Genomic DNA, 21,687 nt, shown 5'->3' on the forward strand with positions numbered 1-21,687 from the left:
CATCACCAAACCTACTTTCACATCCCTCGGTGTTCACAGGCTACGGCAAGAGGTGGGGTTTCCAAGCCGCGAGCCCAAACTCCCGGCGCGCTGGGCGGGAGCCTGGGGAGGGGGAGCTGGGGCAGCCGCAGGCCCCGCACAGCCCCGACCCAGCACCGCTCCACCCCGCCCCGCACACCACCCCTAGGCCAGGCAGGGAAAGCGCGACGAGGCACAGCCGAGCCCAACCTGTCGTGCGAGCCGCACCGCCGCCGGGGAAGCTGCCCTCCACACGCGAGGCGAGAACGCACTAGAGCGCTCAGGGCTTGCAGGCCGCTAGATTAAATTCCCGGGCGGCCCAAATGGCCGCCCCCTCCCCTCAGCGGCCCCCGCCTCGCCCCCGGCCGCCAGTTCTCGCGAGATCACCTCCACTCCCGTCATCCATTTCGCGGCTGGAGCGAAGGGGGGCGGCTGTGAGGGAAGATGAAGGCGGCGGCCATGTTGGGAGCTTCAGGGTGCTTTTGGTGCGGGGTGTGCTGAGGGAGTCTGCGCAGGGAGAGCCGTCGCTGGGGGATCGGCGGAAGGTCGGGCTCGAAGCGGGAGGAGTAGAGTGCCTACTACGACTCTGAGCCGGCCTTGTTTAGTTGCTTGTGCTCGGCTTCAGGAGCGCTCGGCAGGGGAGGAGGGGGGTGTCCCTGACCGAGGAGCCAGCACCATGAGCGGGGGGACGCCCTACATCGGGAGCAAGATCAGCCTTATCTCCAAGGCCGAGATTCGCTATGAAGGGATCTTGTACACCATCGACACCGAAAACTCCACTGTGGCGCTGGCCAAGGGTAAGGACCTGCTGGAGTAGAGGACTGGGCCCTGGCGGCCCAGCAACGCCTCGGGGAGGGGAGCGGGACCGCGGTGCGTGCGGCGGCGTAGGGACCTTTGGGGGCCCGTTGGGGATCGAGCAAGAACCTGAAACCGCGGCAGAGTCGTCCGTGGCGTTGTTGCGATGAGGAGGCCCGGGGTGCGAGGGGGAGGCCTGCAGCCTACGAGGGCCCAGCAGCATCTGCGAGGGGGCTTGGCGGAGCTGTGGTAAGAGCCGGCGTAGTTTCGGCCGGAGGCGCGTCCTCCCGCCATCCTCCCCGACGGAGCGTCTGCGGTGGGGCTGCGGCGACCCGCGACGCTTCACGGCGGAGGTGGAAGTGAGCAAGGGGTTGGGAGAGCGGCGGCACGACAGCGCTGCGGAGGCCCCTGCTCCCGCCGCGCGGGCTGCTCCCCCGGCTTCGGGGAGGGGTGTGAAAAGCCCAGAGCGGCCGCGGAGGGACCGTCGCGAAAATGAGCTAGGAACGTTACCTAGTTAGGGGCTGCTCAAAGGAGTCCTGAATAGAGTAAAAGTATAAAGCCCTTAGCGGTGGAAGTGGTGTAGAGTTAGTACGTAAAGGGGAGTAGGAGGGGGAGGCTGGAAAGACGATTTCTTTGCATCGCAAGAATTCCAGACCTACAGGGTACAGAGCCGCGTACGACTGAACTCTTCCTGCATGGGGTAGGAAACAACTCGGGTCTAAAGGGGATCCTGTGAATGCTAGGTTATCAACAAAGAAGGCTGATCGTGAGCTCTTCATTTCGGAGGTAGCTGTATGGCGCTGTATAAATCGAAATTGAGCAGACACTGGCGTGAGAATGTATTGGCCAGAGAATATATGCGTGCGTATGTATAAGAAAGTTAGGAAGATATGTTTACTGAGAAGAGGGAGACTGGGGAGTAAAAAAGAGGATCTTTGAAACTGGGCATCCGAAGGACTTTGCTGTTTCTTGCGCATGATAATGCACTCTCAACACAAGTATATTAGCCATGGCAGTGAATGTGTAATATTCAGGTAAAACATTAAGTCAGAATTTTTAATAACTTCTTTATAATAGATTCTACAAAACTCAATGGTATTTTACTTTACACTTCTTGACTCTGTAAAGTCTTGCTACATAATCTGAATGCATATATAAAAGCAGAGAGTTTATCCAGCCATTAAGTAAGGGGAAGAATTGCTCCTTGTGTAAATTAAACATTTGGGACTGAGGGTATTCCGAACCCCAGTTCCTGTTTGATATGATAGGCTTATTGTAGCATAATGACAATCTGTTATGTTTTACGTAGTTCGTGGGTATAATAGTTGGTCTGTGGAGTTGATACCATGTAGCAGTTTGCTTTCATCTCGCATTGGCCTTCGTGGTAATTCTTGTGTGCCTTGTCACTTTAAGGCCCTCTTCTTCCCCCCCTCCTCCCCTCTGACAATTATTATTTAAGAAATAGATTGCTTTGTTTTGTAAATTCTTATACGTATGCTTTGAAACACCTTATCGTAGGTTTGCTCCCAGGCTTGCATGGTTCATTTATGGGGCATTTAGCTTTCATAATGGGATTTTTACTTATTTCTAATGTTGCCTTTAGGTTAGATTACCTTTGCTGGAATTGCATTATCTATTTAAAAAGGACAGCTAGTATTTGTTTATATGAGCACTGTGATTAAAAATAAATGTTTAGAAATTCCAGTTGCATGCTGTGATTGTTAAGGTGTGTACAGAAGCATTTACAAGAATCCCATCTTTGAGGAGCTTGTGATAGTCTTGCCCTAAATTAGGCAGATTTAGTGCTAATCAAGCCAATATTGCATGACTTCTCAAGAGTGGTTAAGTCATGTTATGGCATATCTGCCAAAGTGTACATATTTAAGATAGATCAAACTACAGTTACAAACCTAATCTATTCTCTTCCCATAGCTCTCATCAGAAATGTAAATCTAAACCATGGAATTTGCTTTAATAAAACTTGGCTGAGTTAGCTGAAGAATGTGTGTTTTATAATATAGTGTCATGATTCAGAAGAGAATAAACCAGTATTTCTAGGACACCTGGAACCAAAAATCTTGAGATTAATCTGGAAGCTGATAACAACCATATTAGACTGTAAAACAGTTCACTGTGCTCGTAAACAAAATGCTCAACTCTAGAGTATTCAAGTTTCTGAATAAATGAAGGCTTAGGCCATGTGAATATGGTGTGATAGCATATATGTAAGGTGACAAGCGTGGTTAATTATGGCCAGGTCTGTATGTGAAAGAAGCAGATCTTCCTTCTGAACTGTCTGTAGCTGTAAATATGTTGATCGGGTAATAGCTATCTCTTCTTCCTATGGTGAGTCCAGAAGTCAAACCAGAACTGTTTACCATGGATCTTTACCACAAATGTCAAATTTTCTGCCAGAAAGAGACAAAAAAAGCCCCAAAAGATGACTTTGATGCTTTCAGTTGCTCTGCTAGGTAGCTGGCTTCATGTGACTGTTACCTGGGTTGAGTGCAGGGCAGCTTATCATTATTCATTTCCTAACTGAAATCACTGAAATTGTTTGTGACATAAAGTGCAAAAGTAGAGATAGAATCTGTTCTTGAATAACTACAGATTTGCCTAACAGTAGGTCTTCTGTGTGCTAAACTGAAGTCTGAGATTAATCTCATGAAGTTGTACATGTGGAATGCCTTCATTTATCTTAAATCTTTTGGGGTTTTAGACAGAAATAAGATTTTTGGGTTGCTAGCTGGGTACTGATTGTAGTCTTCAGTTACTGAGGGGCAGTCTCCTATATTTCTCTAATCAGCATTTTATTTCCAAAGCTGGGATCCTTTCACAAGCAAAAGTTGTGGCCTGTGTCTCACAAGTTAGAGGAAAATAGCAACTGTTTAAATATTGAGCATAACATTTTCATCCTAAGCTGGAGTCTGATAAGGGAAAGCGATGCATCCTTTCACAAAGTGTTAAAGTGTGTTGTTATTTAAATAACAGGGAAAACTCCCATCTATATCAGATTCCAAATATTAAGCAAGCTATACAAGTATTTGAGGTTTTTATATATTATTAGTGCATATGTTTTCTTTGGATTGCCAGCTTTTCAGAGCTGGTGTTTGGAACCAAAAACCACCCACTCTTATTCTCAAGTTTCAAGTTAAATTAACTTGGAATGTCCTTCTAGTTCATACTTCCAATTCATACGTGATTTTTTTTTAAACATCATTAAGTCCAACCAATTTAAGAATACAGTGTTTGCAAGCCACGGTTAGGAGTAAAATTTTCTTGCTGTAAAGTGATTGCTGCCCTACCTGGGGCAGTTATAGAATAATCATGACGGATTGTTCTTGATCTTACATGTTGCAGCATTAAAAACTAGATATGATCTTTCATGCTAGTAATACCTAATGTCTCTCTATTTCAAGGCACCGATTTAAAGAGAGAGAGATTTTTTTAATGTAGGTAAGCTGTGTAAGACGAACCATATTGGGTCAGAAAAGGCTTTGTTCCCTGCCAACAGTAGGGAATCCTTAGGTATGTGAGATAAGAAACAGAAAATTATATACTGTCTCTCTGGTATAATGTGTCAGTTTTCACTTATCAGCTATTGGACCACTGAGAGTTGCATTTGGAACCATTATAATAGATATTAATGAAATAGCTTTCAGTAATTTAAGAAGTAGTTAATTTTCTGGCATTTCTGCCATTTTGAATCCATCTGTGATAGTGTTTTCCATAGTCTAATGACACATGAAAGAGAAAACTTCCCTTTCGTTTAGACTTTTACGTAATATTAATTGGGTGAAAGACGCGGAAACATAGACAGAAGAAAGTTAAATTCTTGTGAAGACTTGAGCATTTCTTATAGTTCAGGGGTGGGAGCAGAAAAGGGAAGGGTTACATTTTTATCAAGTTTTTATTAAGTTATTTTTTAGTCAGTTAAGTGACATGCTCTCTCTACATCTTGAGGTTTAGGGCATGTGTGCCAAACCAACCCTGTGCATAGTGTGTCACAGCAGAAAAATTCCTCTTGTCAAAGCCTACTCCTGGCTACTTCCCTCATATCCATCTCCCTGTTAACTCACTACCCCTATGAGTAAGGGAATGCAGACTGAATTGATTGTTCTGAAGGTATGAGCCTGCCACAAGCTGGCTCCTTCACATTCATACTTTTCCTGTAATGTGGTGTGCAGGCATCTAAGCATGTTTATAGGGAAAGGGTTGTGATATTTTGAAGAGAGATGGCAATTGAAATGGCTTGTTCTGGTAGTGGTGGTTTCACTTTAGTTGTCATCCTTCTCATGGGTGCCTTAAGAGTGGGGAAAGACTGGTTTCTGTGTATGTGTGCTACATATGAAGTAAGGCTGATAGATTGTGTCAGTGCTGTGTCCTGAGACTGCACTACATATTTGCAATAATTCACATTACATGGGAACAGAGTCCTCTTTAGCTAGTAGAATATATAGCTTGGCTTCTGATTAACACAGTATTTTTCTGTGTTAATCAACAGGTAATCATTTCTGTTAACTGATAGGGAAAGTTGCAATGTTTTCCTTGGATGCTATAGTAGCATAATATAGTAATATACAGTAAAATATAGTATAGTAGTAACACTGAAGTCAGTAAAAATCTACAAAAATTTGCTCACAAAGCATTAATATGAAATCGATGGAACTACTTGGGCATAAAGTCACACACATGAATCCTGTTAGGCTCAACAGTGTTAGTTTCTTTCTAGCTAGCTACTTAATTGTGCGTATTTACACTGACAGAAAATAAGTTTGCTTTTAACATGTGATGGTTGCCTTTTTGTTTGCAAGTCCCTAAGCCAGTTTAGCTCATTTAAAAAACAACAACAACAATGAAACAAACAAAAAACCACAAACCTGAACTTAAATTGACAAGGTAAGATTAAATGGATTTACCATAGTCCTGGTAAGTGTTATAAGATTATGGTATCTTTCACGTGCTTATTTTCATTTCCTCTCACTGTTCAGTATTTTGCTATATATGAACCGCTGCACCTTGTTATGGAGGAAGGATCTATCTGAGGAAACACCCCAAGAGACAGAGCTGGATAGAGCTCTAAAACTGCCGCAGCTCCAATACTTTGTGGTTTTGACACTGGCAACTTAGTATTTCTGATTATGCAAAACTATGGTAAAAGCCATTTATTTCAAAAATCCTATTGTACTGGCCACCTTTAATATTAGACTTTTTACTTTAATGAGCTCAGATTATGTGAAGTCCTAATCCAAGCTAGGAGAAAAGAAACTGTAAAGATAGCTATCCCTTTGCAAAATATTAAAAGTAACATTCAGCTCTTTATGTTACACTACTGTCTGAAGGACCTAGTTGGGATAGTCACTGCAAAAGCATTGAGTAGCCCTTATCCTAAGCTGCTTTCTTAGATCGCTGCACATGAAGTTCTGGTTCCTTGCTTTAGAAGGAAATTAGACTTGGGGATGGTTATTTTTGTTGCTTCGGGGTGAGAGGGAAAGGTTGAACCCCAAATCAGAGGAGTTTGCTTACCCCTCTCCAGCAGAGCTAATCTTCATTGGATGAAATCGTCTTTATATTTTGCAGAAAGTTGCACTAAAACCAGTTTGGTTTGGGGCAGGGGAGAGGTAGAGAAAAAACCCCAAACTCTTAGTAGCAACTCTTGATGTGTTTTATTGTAAAACCATTGATGACCTTATCAGTGTCTTGATCTAGTTGCATAAACAGCTAGCTGAATCTCTTAAAGATTAATTCTAATTTTTGGTATTGAAAATACTTCCTTTTGATGTTTTTGTAATTTTATGATAGGGAGAAAGACATTCTTTTTGACATATAGTAAAATGCCTTCACCTCTTTTAAGGTGTCATTAGATTAAAGTTAGGTTGTTCACTTTTTTTTTTAGTTGGTTTAGAATGGAGAAAGGTAATTGCCAGGTGTTAAAACTGTTCCTATATGTGTCATGTGATGTTGGTATTAACAGTAAAATACTTATCCATGCAGCATAGTTCTGACTTAAGAGAAGTACTTTCAAAGCAGATTTCTTCCATAGTTCATCAGATTTTTATTTCTATGTAAAGGTGAGATGTGATCGTCTAGTTTACTACTCTTTTTTGTGGTGTTGCTACTGCTTAGTTCCTTCACATTAGCTAGAAAGTAAAATACTTCAGTAACTTACTGATCTCACACTGGCTGTTTTTGTGGACCTTTGTAGACAAAATGGCTACTAGAGCAACCATTTCAGTGTGGGACAGAGAGAACCAATGCAAAATCAACTTTGGTTTTACTTACTGAGACAGCAGGTCAAATGATGGAATGAAGGTCCAAGTTAATTTATTTGTTATCTAATAAATAGAGTATAGGATGGCCAGAAAGTGAAGGTGGATCCTCAGTCAAGACAGTGAAATAGAAAAGCCTGATGAATAAAAAGCAACAGAATTAACTACAGTAATGCACATGGCCAATTGGTAATGTTGTTAAGCTATTCTGTATTACTTTGAGTTAATTTCTGCAAATTCTTCAGTTTCAGATATATTTTTCTGTAGAGGAAGAAGAGAAGACAGATTTATCTTACAACAAAGATTGAAATTCACTTAACAGTATATGCCTTTTTACAGCGCTTACATTTTATAGTACCATTCAGAGCAGACTTTCAGATGCACAGAAATAGAAAAGTTGATTAAACTCAGCTCAGTAGATGATATAAGGATGAACAAAATAGTCGTAACCAGCTAATGTTATTTTTCATTGTAGTGTGGAGTTGATCTCTTTACCCCTGAATTATGCTTCTCAAAAAAATTTGTAATACTTGACTGATAAGCTCTGTTTGTGCAGTACTAGAAGAAGCAACAGTGATGGAAGATGGTTGGTGCGGCCTGAGAAATGACTCAGTATCACTTTATACAGCTCTACAGGAAACTCTGCTTTTCTTGACTAATGGTTTTGTGGCTGCAAATAAGTGCCTGATGATGTCTCCAAATTATTGATGCATCTGGAAATGGAGGGAAAACTAATTCTGGTAAATTAAAGCAAAATACAGATGTTTCCGCAGCATAACCTGTAGTACCTTATGAAGCAAACAAAAACCTCTTAAAAGGCTAGAGCAAAGACAGTCATGAGGGATTGTTAAAGCTGCTGCAAGTTGATGTTCAATAGGATGTGATTGTCATTATTTTTTTTTCCCCCCTTCTCTGGTTTCAATTAATTGTTTAGTTTTTGCTTACAAAACTCTAGCTCTTGGGGACATATCTCCTCTTCAGATTTTTTTGTTTGTTTCACTTTATATTCACCTAGGGTTGGCAGTCTTAAGGTAAGGAAAAGTCTTTGAGAGGGTAGTGAAAGTAAAGTGATGTTATCCATATACAGTGGTTGTGATTATATGTAGTGCAAAGGGAAAAGCATGATAAGCTTCATCACTATGCAATCTGAAAACTGTTGGATTTCAGCTACGTACATACAAATAAATTTAATGTCTTGGTATGTTGCACGCTATGCAGGCCTACTTAGGAAGAGAGTTATGCCCCAGTGAGTTTACTTAATTTGACAGAGATCATATGAACCTTACAGCAGCAAGAAGAATGCATTTTGCGTAGTGAAAATTGTATATACATACCACAGATTTCCTAATTTGTATTTAAATCTTGATTCAGACCTTGAATCTATTGAGAAATACTTTGCTTTCGGTAGTTTTTAATATTCTAGTTTCTAGTAGTATTAGCATATTTTTTTCCTGATTTGCAAGTGCAGAATATGAAGTATGTAAACTCATGTAGTCCTTGATTCACAGGACTGACTTACCAGCCTTTGTTGGTGTTCCTGTTGCTATAATATCCAGAAAATGTTAGCTTTGCAAAAAACCTGCTTTGCTGCTTCCCTTTATCCTCACAAAACAGTAGAAATATTCAACGTGTGAGTGATAGCGTAAGTGATGTCTCGGTCAGGAATAGAAGAGGTGTTTTTCTGCTTGATTTTTAACTGAAATTTATAAGATCAAATTACTTCTTTATGTTGGAGCAGTTGATAACAGCAAAGAATATGCTGCCTATTTAATATGGTTTTTTGCTCAACAAAATTTTTTTTTATTTAAGGCTGTTGACCTCTGCAGTATATTTGAAACCTTTTTGTTGAATGTGGGATGTTTTTATTTTTTTCTCCCTTCCCAATTTTGCAGTTCGCTCCTTTGGTACAGAAGATAGACCAACTGATAGACCTATACCACCTCGTGATGAAGTCTTTGAGTATATTATATTCCGTGGCAGTGACATTAAAGACCTAACTGTCTGTGAGCCACCAAAGCCTCAGTGTTCTTTGCCACAGGACCCTGCTATTGTTCAGGTAAGTCATATTTTAGATGTTTGTTGCTGAAGATGTAACCTGGGAGCTTTAAATGCTCTCTAGCTGAGTGTTTAAAATGAAAATGTTTGTTGCTGTAAAGTTCACAACCCAATGTAAAGAACTCTGGAAAGATTTTCCTCTTTTGATTCACGTCTTCAACTGAAAATGAAGGTTGAAATCTAACTCTAGCACAATGCATTGGATACCAAAGCTGCCAGTTTTTCAAAAACAACTAATTACTTTTGGTAGACCTTGATGCTTTTTTTTGAAAGGTATTTGGCTTAGGAGGACACATATGCAAGAGTTCTTGGAAAGATCAGGCTTGGTATAAGTCAAGTGGAGTAGATGCTGAAACCTCTCCAAATCATTAGTGATTTTTTGCTTGTTTTCTTTTCTTTGGATTTTAATGTTCCACTTTTTTTGCTGACTATGACTTTAAAAGTGTTTCATCTAGCTATGTGTTTTTAAAAAGGCTTCATACTAAAAGTCAGTTATTTGAAAAAGGAATACTTGATTGCTGAAGCGAAAGCAACTTAAAACTTGAAGCCTTCAGGGTTGATTAACCTGTTATTTCATAGTAAGTGGACTGACAGAGACAGTTATTTTTGATCTCTGAAATTTGTTGGCTTGTTGATTGTACTTGTGGGGTGTCTTAAAATCATCCCTGAGAGCAAGATCGAAGTTCTTGGTTCAGATGGAATTTGATAATTCCATGTAAGTGTTTATTTTTCTAATGTTTAACTGTTCTCTAAGATAAAATTCTCAATACTTCCTTACAAAGAACCCTTGCCATCTTCTAAGGTCTTTTGACAAATTTGGTGCAGCTCCTTCTGTCAGTGATAGTTGAGAGCTGTGAAATTGCATTACTGATAACCCCAATGATAGTAATAACCCCACCCTCCTCCAGTATGTTTGGGTCTTTCATTGTTCATGTGATTTTTAAAACTTCAGGGAAAAAGATATGACATTTTCCAACTTTGTCAACAAAAACTTTATACACATATTTGACAAGGGAGTCCAGTATCTGGGGTTCTAGGGAAAAGATTACAAAATTTTATGGTGCTGTTTTCACAAGCTTGTGGTATTGGAAGGGTGAAACTGCTTTCTAAACTGTATACATACACGTGAAAAAGTTTTCTGCTAACTGTTGTCTGTTTTGAGTTTTCATGCAGAGTAATGTATGTAATTAATTATTTTTGTGCTGTCTTTGCTTCTGCATTAAAGCGGTTACATTCTTGATATTAAAAGAAGCAACCTCATGAATGCTAAGGTCTTGTATACGTATTAGCCACAGTGGTGGCGTTAGGGTAAATTTAACAAATAGTTTTAGAGTTTCTGCATTTCTTGCCTTGCAGAACTATTTCCTACTTTTTGTGTAAACATTAATTTCTGCAAGTGTGTTTTATCTTTAGTCTTCACTAGGATCTTCGACTACATCTTCATTCCAGTCTGTGGGGTCCTATGGCCCTTTTGGCAGAATGCCTGCATACAGTCAGTTTAGTCCAAGCCCGCTGGTGGGACAGCAGTTCGGCGCTGTTGGAGTTGGTATGTTCATTTTTATTACTTGATGTTTTCCTATAAGTGAAGTTGCATGTGTGTGCATAGACAGTAATCAGTGCTTATAATTCCATCAATTTATCCAAATTATCCTGTCTTATCCTAAGGGCAGATCCAAAGTCTTCAATCTGTATCGATCCCACAGTTCAGCTCAAAAGTAGAGTTCTTCATAGCCTTCGCAGCTCAAATCAAAGCAATTATGATTGAGAACTAAACACCCTATCTCAGAGGGACGAGTGGGGAAAGGTTCCTGTATTCATGAATTCATTCTTTTTCATATATGTTCATTACATTCATCATGTATTCATTGTCTTTAACAAGTGGTAGAGGCAGCTCCTCCACAAAATAGCTCCTCCATAGCTGTGCTGTGGACATCTGGTATCCCAAGTTGACCAGGTGCTATGTGCCTTAACCAAGGGTTTGGATTATTCAGCAGTCCATGTGCCAGCACAGTCCTCCAGCTATTCATGAGATGGTAGCTCGGCATGAAGTCCATGCTTGAAGTATTTGTGAGCTGCATGGGTTAGTTGCTCCTTTATACTGCAGATGCTCTCTGAGACTCACCAACCAACTTTCATTCCCCCCTTAAAGTTTTTTTATTTCATTTTTTAGTTTTTCACATAGGAACTTATATTCTTGTAACTGTTATGGCAACAGTGTTACTTCTGGTACTGAAAATGTTAGCCATGTGAAAGGAAGCCTATAGAATTGGCCATAACTTGGTATCAGTTAATAAGATATGAGAGCTATATTTTTGTTTAAAAGATGTTAAGTGGGAATTTATACCAATAACACTTGTTTATTACTCTGTAAGATGCTGTCATGACTATGCTATGTTAATACTTGTGATACTAAAGTTAGTGGTGCGCTGCCTTTTTTTTTTTTTTTGATAAAAACATCAAGATACTACCATCTTACCAACTTACTACAGATACATACATTATATTAAACTTAAAGTGTATGGGAAGGGAAGACCTATGTGTATTCTAGAATAACTGCCTAATATGGCTATATGGCTTCACTAATGATTTAGTGTGAATTTAAAAAAAATACAGAAAAAAGTCTAAACCAGGTTTTACAAGTATATTATTTCTTTCAAAGCAGGAGGTTCTTTAACATCTTTTGGAACAGACTCTTCAGCCAGTGCTAGCATGTCCCAAAGCACTGCAGTTGGTTCTGCATTTACAACAGATGCAAGATCACTAAAAACACAGATGTCTCAAGGTAAATTTTTTTTAATAACTCTTTGATCTTTTTTGACCAATCGTGCCCCTGTGATTTAGGTGGTTGCCAGAAATGCTAACCAAATAGCTGAATTCTGTCATGAAAACAGTTGGTATTAAAACCAGAACGCGCTGAGAGGCTTTGTACTTGCTCTTTAAATGTGTTTTCCTACATCTTGGAGTGCTGCATAGGTAACTGTTAGCAACACATTTGTTGTTATTCTTAAAGCATCTATATTGAGGAGTAGGGCTTATTTCAGCTGCATAATGTTAGCAAATAGGTGCATATGGAAATTCAATATCTAGGTTTATTGGTAGCATGACAAAACTCAAGATACTTCATGCTGACTGAATTGTGAAGTCCTTCAGCCTACAATTTTTAAATCTTTATTCATAACCGTATTTTTTGTTAATGTTTATTTACATATATAATATTAACAGCAGACCTGATTGCCTGTAGAGGTAGTGACATGACAGTTAAGTTGGCTTAATAGTAATAGAAACCGTATGGGTAGTTTGTGTAATATTGGAACAAGAAAGTAGAAGCAAAAAGGAAATTCGTCATGCTTTTTGAGTGGCAAAGAAAAAGGAAATTAAATGTTGAGCACTTTCACCCTCACTTTTCATGCAAATGTGTTGATTGCTCCTCAAAATCCAAAAGACATTATTTCCTGCTTTTCCACTCTTTGTTGCTGCGAGTAAAAGCGTGTGCTAAGATATATTCCTAATGCTATTTTTAAGTTTATGCAGTTGTGTTAAAAGGCAAAACACTTCACTTACAGCAAACAGGTTTTTTCCTAAATTCTAGTTGAGATTTGTATACCAGTTAGGACTGCTTTCTAGGATTATTTGAGTAGATTACCAAAAATAGGTTCTACTTTGTTACATTAATTGAAAGGGGGGGAAAAGCATGCTGAGTATTTACTGTCTCTCTGTTGAAAGAGTAGCTTGGTTTTCTGTAGGTGAAATTAAAACCTGTATGATTCTTGGACTTAATGTATGACATATGCTCCAGATGAACATACATTCTGCCACAAAATTTCCTGTGGGGCACCAACAAATTTTTTCTGTGTGTGTTTGCTTCTAAAAATATTTTTCATCTTTGTAGATTTTAAGTGTGGTGTGGTTGGTTTGGGGTTTTTTTTGTGTTCGTTTGTTGGGGTTGTTTGTTTTTTCTTCTTTTGTTTAGCTTTTTTAATGGGGTACAACGTTGTTATTTTACTTACTGAGACTTGAGTCTTATTCTAATTTCTTAGTAGATTTACCTATATGGTGTCATAAACTTGTCTAGCCAGATGAAATGTCTCCATTCTAAACATGCTTCTGGCTCCAGTCACTCATGCTGCAAATTGAAATGTATGAACAGCACTTCGTGGGGAAGCTTTCATAGCTCCTTCATCTGCATTATGCCTGGTACTAGCCATCACTGTTCATTTATTTTGTGGTGATCATACAACAGAATGCACTAGATGAAATGAAATTGCAGTATCGTAACTGTATCTCTGCCTTTGGGAGCAGTCACTTTCCACTTGGCTTTCCAGGGAGGCAGAAAGAGTATTTTTTACCTCCAATCAATCAAAAAATTTAATTCCACAGCTAAATGCACATAATGGATGGGTTGGTAGGGATTAATTGTCCTACCCATTTTTTTCTTTTAGACTGGGGGAAGGGGAATTGCTAAATATCCTTCATTCTGGATTAGTGGATCTGAGGGTGCAGAAATATTTATTTCTTCTTTGGACACAGCTGTCTTGACTGGTAAGGCAGATAAACCTGTCAGTCTAGATTGGTTGAGACCAGTAACTCAAATTTGTAGATGAGAAATAACTCTTTGGGTTTTGGTTTTGTTTTGTCTTCTTCCTAGGTTGTTCAAGCCCTCAGATAGATCATTTGAGAAGGAGCCCCACCATGGAACAAGCAGTACAAACAGCTTCAGCCCACTTGCCTACTCCAGCACCAGTTGGGAGGAGGAGTCCTGTACCAGCCAGACCTTTGGTGTCTGCTAGCCAAAAATCGTTAGAGAATCAAGAGCACAGACGAGGTAGCTTTGGTTAATTTTCATACTACTTATTTTCTTCCATATACATATGAAGTGCTCTTTTTAAGGGTAACGTGTAGGAATCTTCCTGCTGTCCATTACTGGTAGACTGGCCAGCAGAGACCTGGATTATATGTATTTCTTTTAAAAGTCAAGCATATATTCTAAATTTTTTTTTCTTTTATGAGTTAAACTTGTGGTTTACTTTTATAGGTTTGGATTTTTTTTAAATCGGAACTATATAACTATATACAAAAGTATGATCAAAAATACCTAATTGGATAAACAAATCATCTTTTTATTTCCAACTTTAGCTGAAGCACACAAGGTTTCAAGATCAGAAAATGAACTCAGAAATGAAAACAAACGACAAATTGGTAAATCCTGTTTTGAGAAATAGCTATCATTGTTTTCAGACTTCATTAATTTTTTTAAAAGTCTGCTAAAATACAGCATTGTTGTATAGTTTGCAAAGTGCTAGGACTTTTTCTAACATCCAGAAATCTTGCAGTTCACATTACGGTGGTAATGAACTTATGTATTTAGAATGCTTTCACATAATTGTTTCTAGCGGGTAACAATAACTTTGCATTGGGTCAGAATAATACAAGCACAAAAAGTCAACATTAAAGAGAAAAATATCTTCTGGTTGCTCTATATTAAGCAATTTGAATAAAAATGCAAAACCAAGCGGTATTCATGGATTTATAAACACAATAGCATGAAATAAAACCTGTTGCCTTTCTACAAAAATACTTGACTGAAATGCCACTAATATTTTAACTCTTCTTCCAAAAGCTTTTAATGACTTCTAGAAAGTCTTTTAGTACCCACGTTTAGTACTATTATGCTTTCTGTGTCACTGCCATAATTACTGTAAGTGAATTTACAAATTACAAGCTGCTCCGACAGGACTTTTAACAACAGAAGTGCAGGAAGAGGATGCATGAAGTCCCAACCTGTTACCCCAGGAATTAAAAAAAAAAACAAAACAAAACCCAACCCACAAAAAAAACCAACCAACCAAACAAACAAACAAAAAAAACAACCACCCCCACCACCCTCAAAGAAAAACCAATCCACAAAACCCAACCAAACAGAATTTCCCTCTTTTCAGTTCCAGGTGGACCTTCAGCACGAAGAGGTCGTGGAGGTCACAGAGGGGGCCGAGGAAGATTTGGTATTAGGAGGGATGGTCCAATGAAGTTTGAGAAGGACTTTGACTTTGAAAGTGCAAATGCGCAATTCAACAAGGAGGAAATTGATAGAGAATTTCATAATAAACTTAAACTAAAAGGTAAACCAATTTTTGCTTTAGATTTGAGCATGGAAAAACTGTCTTGCTGTTTTAATCATACCTTGGAGAACAACTTTTAAAAGGCATATCCTACTAAGTCTTGTTTGCAGTTATGAAAAAGAAAATATCAATGAACAAGTAAACTGGGATCATTTATTTAATTAATACTTGGGTCAATATTTGAGTTTTGAAGGAATTTTAACTAGCAAATATCATACATCATGTTCTAACAAGTCTGGTGGCTAAAAATGCAGATTACTTGTGCAGAAGTCCCAATAGCATGAGTTTACTTTTGAGTTCTGGAAAAGATGCAATAAAAGAAAACCCATATTTTATGTTTTCAATTATTAATAGACCAGAAACAATTGCAAAAACATGAGTTTGGGATCAGAACTTTGCTTGGAGGATGCACAAGAGTTTCAATTTAAGAAAGCTTCTAGCATTTCTTTGCTTTTACCCTTTTCCAGAGAAATACAGGAGTAGTTCGAATCCATACTGCCAGCACTTTTGTTTTGTTTTCTAGCAGGCTTCCATTTTAGTTACCTCGTTCTCTTGTGACCAGCCACCTGTTCTTACACTGCTGCTACTATTTTTGGACGAAATTGTTACAGGTTAAAATGGGGAGTTCCCTATTTCAGTAAATGATTGGCTAAAAGGTGGGAAACAAAAGGTAGGAATAAATGGTCAGATTTCAGTGTAGAGAAAAACCACCAGTCAAGTCCCATAGGATGTGTTCTCTGGTGCTTGCCTCTTTTTCTGGATCATTTTTAAATGAGTTGACAGTTTGCTGTTGATACTATTTTTTTCAGAATCATAAAGAAGAAAGGGAAAGCTAACCATAAAGAGCTATAGAAATATTTTATAAGACAGTGATAATTTGTGTGTGTGTGTGTGTTGTGGAAAGGTTGAGCTGGTTATCTGAAGTTTATGCACAGCATCGTGAGATTTAAGCTGTAAGCATTTAGGATTGAGACTTTTAAGATCATAATAGCTAGTTCTGTTGAACCGTCAGCTTTTTCAGTGCCAGTAAAACAGTAAGTTGAACTTCAGGCATTATTAGGGAAGAAATATATCATAAAGTCAGTTCACGGCATAGTATCTTGAATGCTGGCCCTGTGTCTCAAAGGAGATAACAGCAAAGCCAGAAGACAAAGGAGAAGGGCAACAGGCATGAGCAAAAACATGGAATGGCTTTTACAAGGAATGACCAAGTGAGGCTTTTAAGTCTGGAAAGGAGGTAGCTAGGAGGTTAGAAAATAGATGGCTGTCGAATCCATTCTACCACAGGTTTTTTTTGTTAATTAAACCCACAGATATAGAGGGTATCAAACCTCCAGACAGCAACAGCAAAACATCGTAATTTATGTGTCAAATTATTTTACTTCCACATTAAATTTTGGAGGGGTTTTTGAATTTTTGAGCATTCAGTATAGTTTGTGTCTGTCTGGGAATAAGTTAACAGTGCTTTATTGTTTAGTATGATGGTCTGGAAGGCTTCTGTTCACTTTTATTTTCCAGAAGATAAACTTGAGAAACCAGAGAAGCCTGTAAATGGAGAAGACAAAGGTGACTCAGGTGTTGATACTCAAAATAGTGAAGGGAATGCAGATGAGGAAGATCCACTTGGACCCAACTGCTACTATGACAAAACCAAATCCTTCTTTGATAACATCTCCTGTGATGACAATAGGTATGGCCTGCAAGGGGAAGCTTGTTAGTCTACTTCATGTGCGTTTATGTCATAAGGTAGTGTCAGCACTACTCATTACAATCAACTCTGAATCGAAAGTGAGTAAAGCTTATTTCCACACGCGGTGGGCAAAAATGAAACAGGAATATGAAGCAGAAAATTTCTTTGTGGGCAAGTGCAGTACATTAATAGGAAGACAGTTTTAAATGTTGATTTAGAACCATGCTTCTCGAACTTGGTGTATGTACTCCTTTCTCCTTTCCAGATTTACTAAAGTGGGGGTTTTGTTTTGCTACTAAATTACCACTTCAGTTAAATCCAATTATGACACTGCTTTGGTAATGGTTTCTAAGGAGATTACATAACTGTCTTGGCCAGTAGTAGTGTTTGAATGGGAAGATAGCATTTCAGGAAAATTAAAGCTTATTTTTTGCTGTTGCCTTTTTATTAGACAACATGATGTGGATTGCTGACCTATTTTGAATTATGGGCTGGGGGGATTGTTTCGTTGTACTGACAGCTAGATGAAATAACATCTGTAACTGCAAACTCTTACTTTCTGTTTCTTGTTTCAAATTGCAGACAACTTTTTGTTTATTTTATTTTATGATGCTGTGTGCAGAGGATATAGACTGTGTCCTTCCATATGGGAAACTCTTACAGCATTATTAATATGTAATTAATGATACTGTAACGTACCCCTTTTCATTTAGTTAAATTAATTGTGGCAGATACCTACATTCTTGCAGAAGGGATAATGTAGAGATTTACAATGTGATTAATGTATCATTCTTCATTTCATGGGCTTTCTGGCGATTCTAATTAAGACATGCAATCTTCTTTCTGAAGTGTGTTTTAAAACAATCCTTGTTCCTTTTGCATGGCAGAGAACGGCGACCCACCTGGGCTGAGGAAAGAAGATTAAATGCTGAGACCTTCGGAATACCATTGCGTCCCAATCGTGGCCGTGGAGGGTACAGAGGCAGAGGGGGAATTGGCTTCCGTGGTGGAAGAGGACGAGGAGGTGGAAGAGGTGGCTTCACTGCCCCCCGAGGATTTCGTGGTGGATTCAGAGGAGGTCGTGGAGGCAGGGAGTTTGCTGACTTTGAATATAGGGTAAAATATATTTAATCTTACTATGACCTGATCCACCGTTCTTGGAAACTAGTGGTAAAAAAACCTCCTGCTTTTAGATTTGATGTTGAACTGAAATTTCTTGAATAGTATTTTGCAGGTACTCTGAGCTACTTAATTGAAAGTCCATTAATGCTGAAAATTTTAGTTACATAGCATCATTTTACTATCAACAGCAACCAAAACTAAAAGCTACTTTTCTTCACATGCCCTAAATATTTGTTCTATAGCTGGAATTGGGGGGGGAGAGGAGAAGAAAAAAGTAAAAGTTCTGCAGATTTAATACAAGTGTTAGAAATGTGAATTGCAAGCAGTTTTCTAAGCAATATTGTAAAATGTAAAGATTGAGAGGGAGTAATTTAACTTGCTTCTAGTGTGCAACAAACTTTTTTTGAATTCTTTGTGAATGAGTTTGCGCAAAGCCTGTAGACTTCTAAGATTCTATATAACCCCTAAAATAGAGTAATGGAAGTTACTGAAGCATAGCGATGACCCTTTGCAAAAAGGAAGATAAAATAATACTTGAGTTCTGTAGGGCCCTGTTACACACCCTTTTTTTTTTTTAAACTCTAACTTTACATAATTATATCCAATAGCTGTTGGGGAAAGCTAAGGCAGGATTGAGTTTTTTCAGCCAGTCATTCAGTAAAAATGAACTGTGGCAGATAGGGCATAAAAGCTTCAAAAGAAAAGATCCCTGTCCATCCCATAGAGAAAGTGTTTTTAAAAGATTAAAATAAGTACTACTACTTTATTTTTAGTTAAATGTGAATGAAGCTTAAAGTTCCTTTAAGTATTATGCACAAGCCACCATGTAAGTCTGCTAACTGAAGTAACCTGATGTACAAACATGCTTTCATAATCATGTAAGCATGGAAAGAGTAATTTGTTCTGCAGGAGCTAAAAGCAGAATCTTCCTTTACAGTATAGTTACGCAATTTGTTGCTTTTGCAACACTATTAAGACATCCATTTCTGTGTTTCCTGTTGAAGATCTTAACTCTTCTTCCTACCAGCCATTCAGAGGAAGGACAAAGTTAGTTGTCAGCCCCAGCTAGTAAAGCAATGTATTCTGTGCTAGTGGTATCTTAGGTGCACTTCCTTTTCCTGGGAAACAATGTAAATTCAACTCTTTATAAAAGCTGATTGATTATACAGGTTATATCAATCAGCAGAGCTCAGTTGCTTGAAGAACCAAAATCCTTTCATTTCACTGCAAGCCATTTTTTTGGCATTAAGCGTGTATATTCAACTCGAACGTTAGCTTGTTAAGGAGCAGAAATAATACTGGCATACTGCTTAGAATCAGTAACAAATATAATTAACCAGATGGGTACAAGTAAATGTAGGCTTTTACAATTTTGACTGGGACAGAAGAACTTTTACTGGTAGCTTACTGCGTGAGCAGTTAGAGTTTTGCAACACAAAGTCCTTGTTTTCTGTTTGAAGGTTTAAATATTTTTAATTCAAACAAAAAAAGGGGGGGGAGCCTTTTTTCATCACAGAAGATTTCTGACTGTCCCTCAGTTATTCCTTCACTAGTTTGCAACAATTAGTCCTGTGACTTAAAGAAATTTTTGGTAGCTGAGCATGAATTTAAATGAGGGGTTGAAGACCAAAGATTTGAATCTCTGAATGAAAGAATTTCACAGCCTTCCAGATAAGTAGGAGGTAGTGTAAAGACCAAGGATTTGTGCCAGGCATCTAGTCAAAGTGACGAGCTGCTTCAGTCCATGCCAGACTGAGGGTGTTTTGACCAGATGCTAACCTGATCACATAGGGAGGTCTCCTTTCTGATGGCAGAAGATGGGAAGTAGCCATCACAGTGCATCTTCTCCCAGTGCTGTTGCCCAGATTAATTTGTGATTTTTCATTTGCAAAATTAATTTTAACATTCTACTGTTGTTCCCTCTAGAAAGACAACAAAGTTGCTGCATAGTCTACAAGAAAGCTGAAACCGGGTGAACGTCTAGATCTTCTTGATCCAGAGAATTAGTTTCAATCTCTGCAAAGAATGAAGTTAATTTGCTGTATACTTGTCACCAGCACTGGGATTTAACTATTTAATTTCAAAGGGGTGTAATGCAGTTACTTTTGAAAAATGGCCATCTTTGAAAACAGTGAGCATTAAATATATTTGAGACAGAAGGATAAGTAATTTCTTATGTATAGTTAATTATAAAGCAGTACTTCGATGGAGTTCAAGTATTTTTTCATCACTGAAAGGATTTTTCTTATTACTAAACTGTATTTGATAATTGCTTCAAGTTGTAAGGACAATTGTATGCAGAAGGCCGTCGATACTGTGAGTGTTTGGATCCACTGAAGGTTGTTTTTTGGAAATCCTGTAATATCCCTTTTGAGATAGTTGTACTTTTATCAACTAGGGTGCTGGACAGTAGAAACTTGCTTTGTCAGTCAAATATGTACACACAGTAAATACTGTTTCTTAGGCAAAGGAAACTTTTTATATAGTTGTAAAATTCCATTATATCCCATTGCCAAAGAAACATTACAAACTTTGTATAGCTGTATAAAAAGCAACTAATTTTTTAAAGAATAAACATTTTTAAGTCGGCAAACATACTGTGTTATTGCAAAAGTTGATATGCTGAAGAACACTGAATTAGTTGTTTGTTTTTTTTCTTTAGCAGCTTTTCAGGCTTAAATGTTTGATTTTATATTTGGACTATAGTGAAGATTTGAAAATGTTCTTCCATTACATGAAACTGGATACACTCTTCACTTCTCTTGCAAGATGTTGATTTTGTAGCTTCTGGCATATCACAGGATTTGACCAAATTAAGGAGATATTTTCAAATAAGGAGAAAAGAGATTTTCGTATGTCAAAATTTGCAATTAATTTTACTTAGTGATAAATATTAACTTTTTTTAATAATGGACCAGGCACACGAGTTTGTGATTCTCCTGGAATGCCTGGGACAAAAGTATGTCTCCGTTCGTCAATTCTTGAAATGTTAACTTTGTTGTAATACCTGTAGGCATAAGCAATTTAAAGAATTCTTAGTGTTTGAAGTTGTTTGCATTTTGATAGACCATAGCTTGGAGACGTTGGGACTCTGGTTCTAAGACCATGAAGTCACAAATGACATAGTATGGACTTTTTGCCAATTCTGAGTGACTAGTTACAACTTTTTGATATGCTGAAACAGAAACCTGGTCATTTGTGTCTGTGTGTGTATATGAAGGCCACAGGAATAAAGGGATCCAAAGATGAAAACATTTTGATCTAATTTGCTGATTTTTTTTTTTTTACTTTATCTTCAAAGTGTTCAGTGGTGATAAAGATGTGGAAAACTGCACTGTTGGAAAATTGGAATATTTAAAAGTGGTTGATAGAATCTTAATTTTATAACTTTTGTATAGCACTACAAGGAAGTATTTTGTAATTGGTTTCCTTATTAAGGTCAAGTACTTGGCAACTGTAGAAGTTAGGTAATATTGTTTAGTAATGTTTTTTGCATGTTAACAACAATGCCTTTCGGGATCCACGAATCATGACTCTGAACACCTGTCGAGGGTTTTGACCACAGAGGCAAGTGCTGTACTGTTGCAATAACTATGTATGCTGTATGAGGTGTCCCAGGCTT

At 38.3% G+C, this 21,687-nt stretch overlaps 1 protein-coding gene across 3 annotated transcripts; it reads left to right on the plus strand.

Moving 5' to 3' along the window:
- Positions 1 to 433: 433 nt before the first annotated feature.
- Positions 434 to 21,317, plus strand: LSM14A (LSM14A mRNA processing body assembly factor). 3 transcript variants are annotated; one of them, XM_072872724.1, is made up of 10 exons: positions 434 to 815; positions 8,975 to 9,138; positions 10,551 to 10,683; positions 11,797 to 11,919; positions 13,783 to 13,959; positions 14,271 to 14,333; positions 15,074 to 15,253; positions 16,772 to 16,943; positions 17,831 to 18,059; positions 19,992 to 21,317. In XM_072872724.1, the coding sequence occupies exons 1-10, from the start codon at positions 695 to 697 to the stop codon at positions 20,013 to 20,015; spliced, it is 1,386 nt and encodes a 461-aa protein (XP_072728825.1). In that variant the 5' UTR covers positions 434 to 694; the 3' UTR covers positions 20,016 to 21,317. The 3 variants fall into 3 exon arrangements, with proteins under 3 accessions (XP_072728825.1, XP_072728826.1, XP_072728827.1); XM_072872725.1 differs by having other exon boundaries at positions 11,800 to 11,919; XM_072872726.1 differs by lacking the exon at positions 14,271 to 14,333.
- Positions 21,318 to 21,687: the final 370 nt, after the last annotated feature.

This window comes from Ciconia boyciana, chromosome 9 (assembly GCF_034638445.1).
Source record: "Ciconia boyciana chromosome 9, ASM3463844v1, whole genome shotgun sequence".
NCBI lineage: Eukaryota > Metazoa > Chordata > Aves > Ciconiiformes > Ciconiidae > Ciconia > Ciconia boyciana.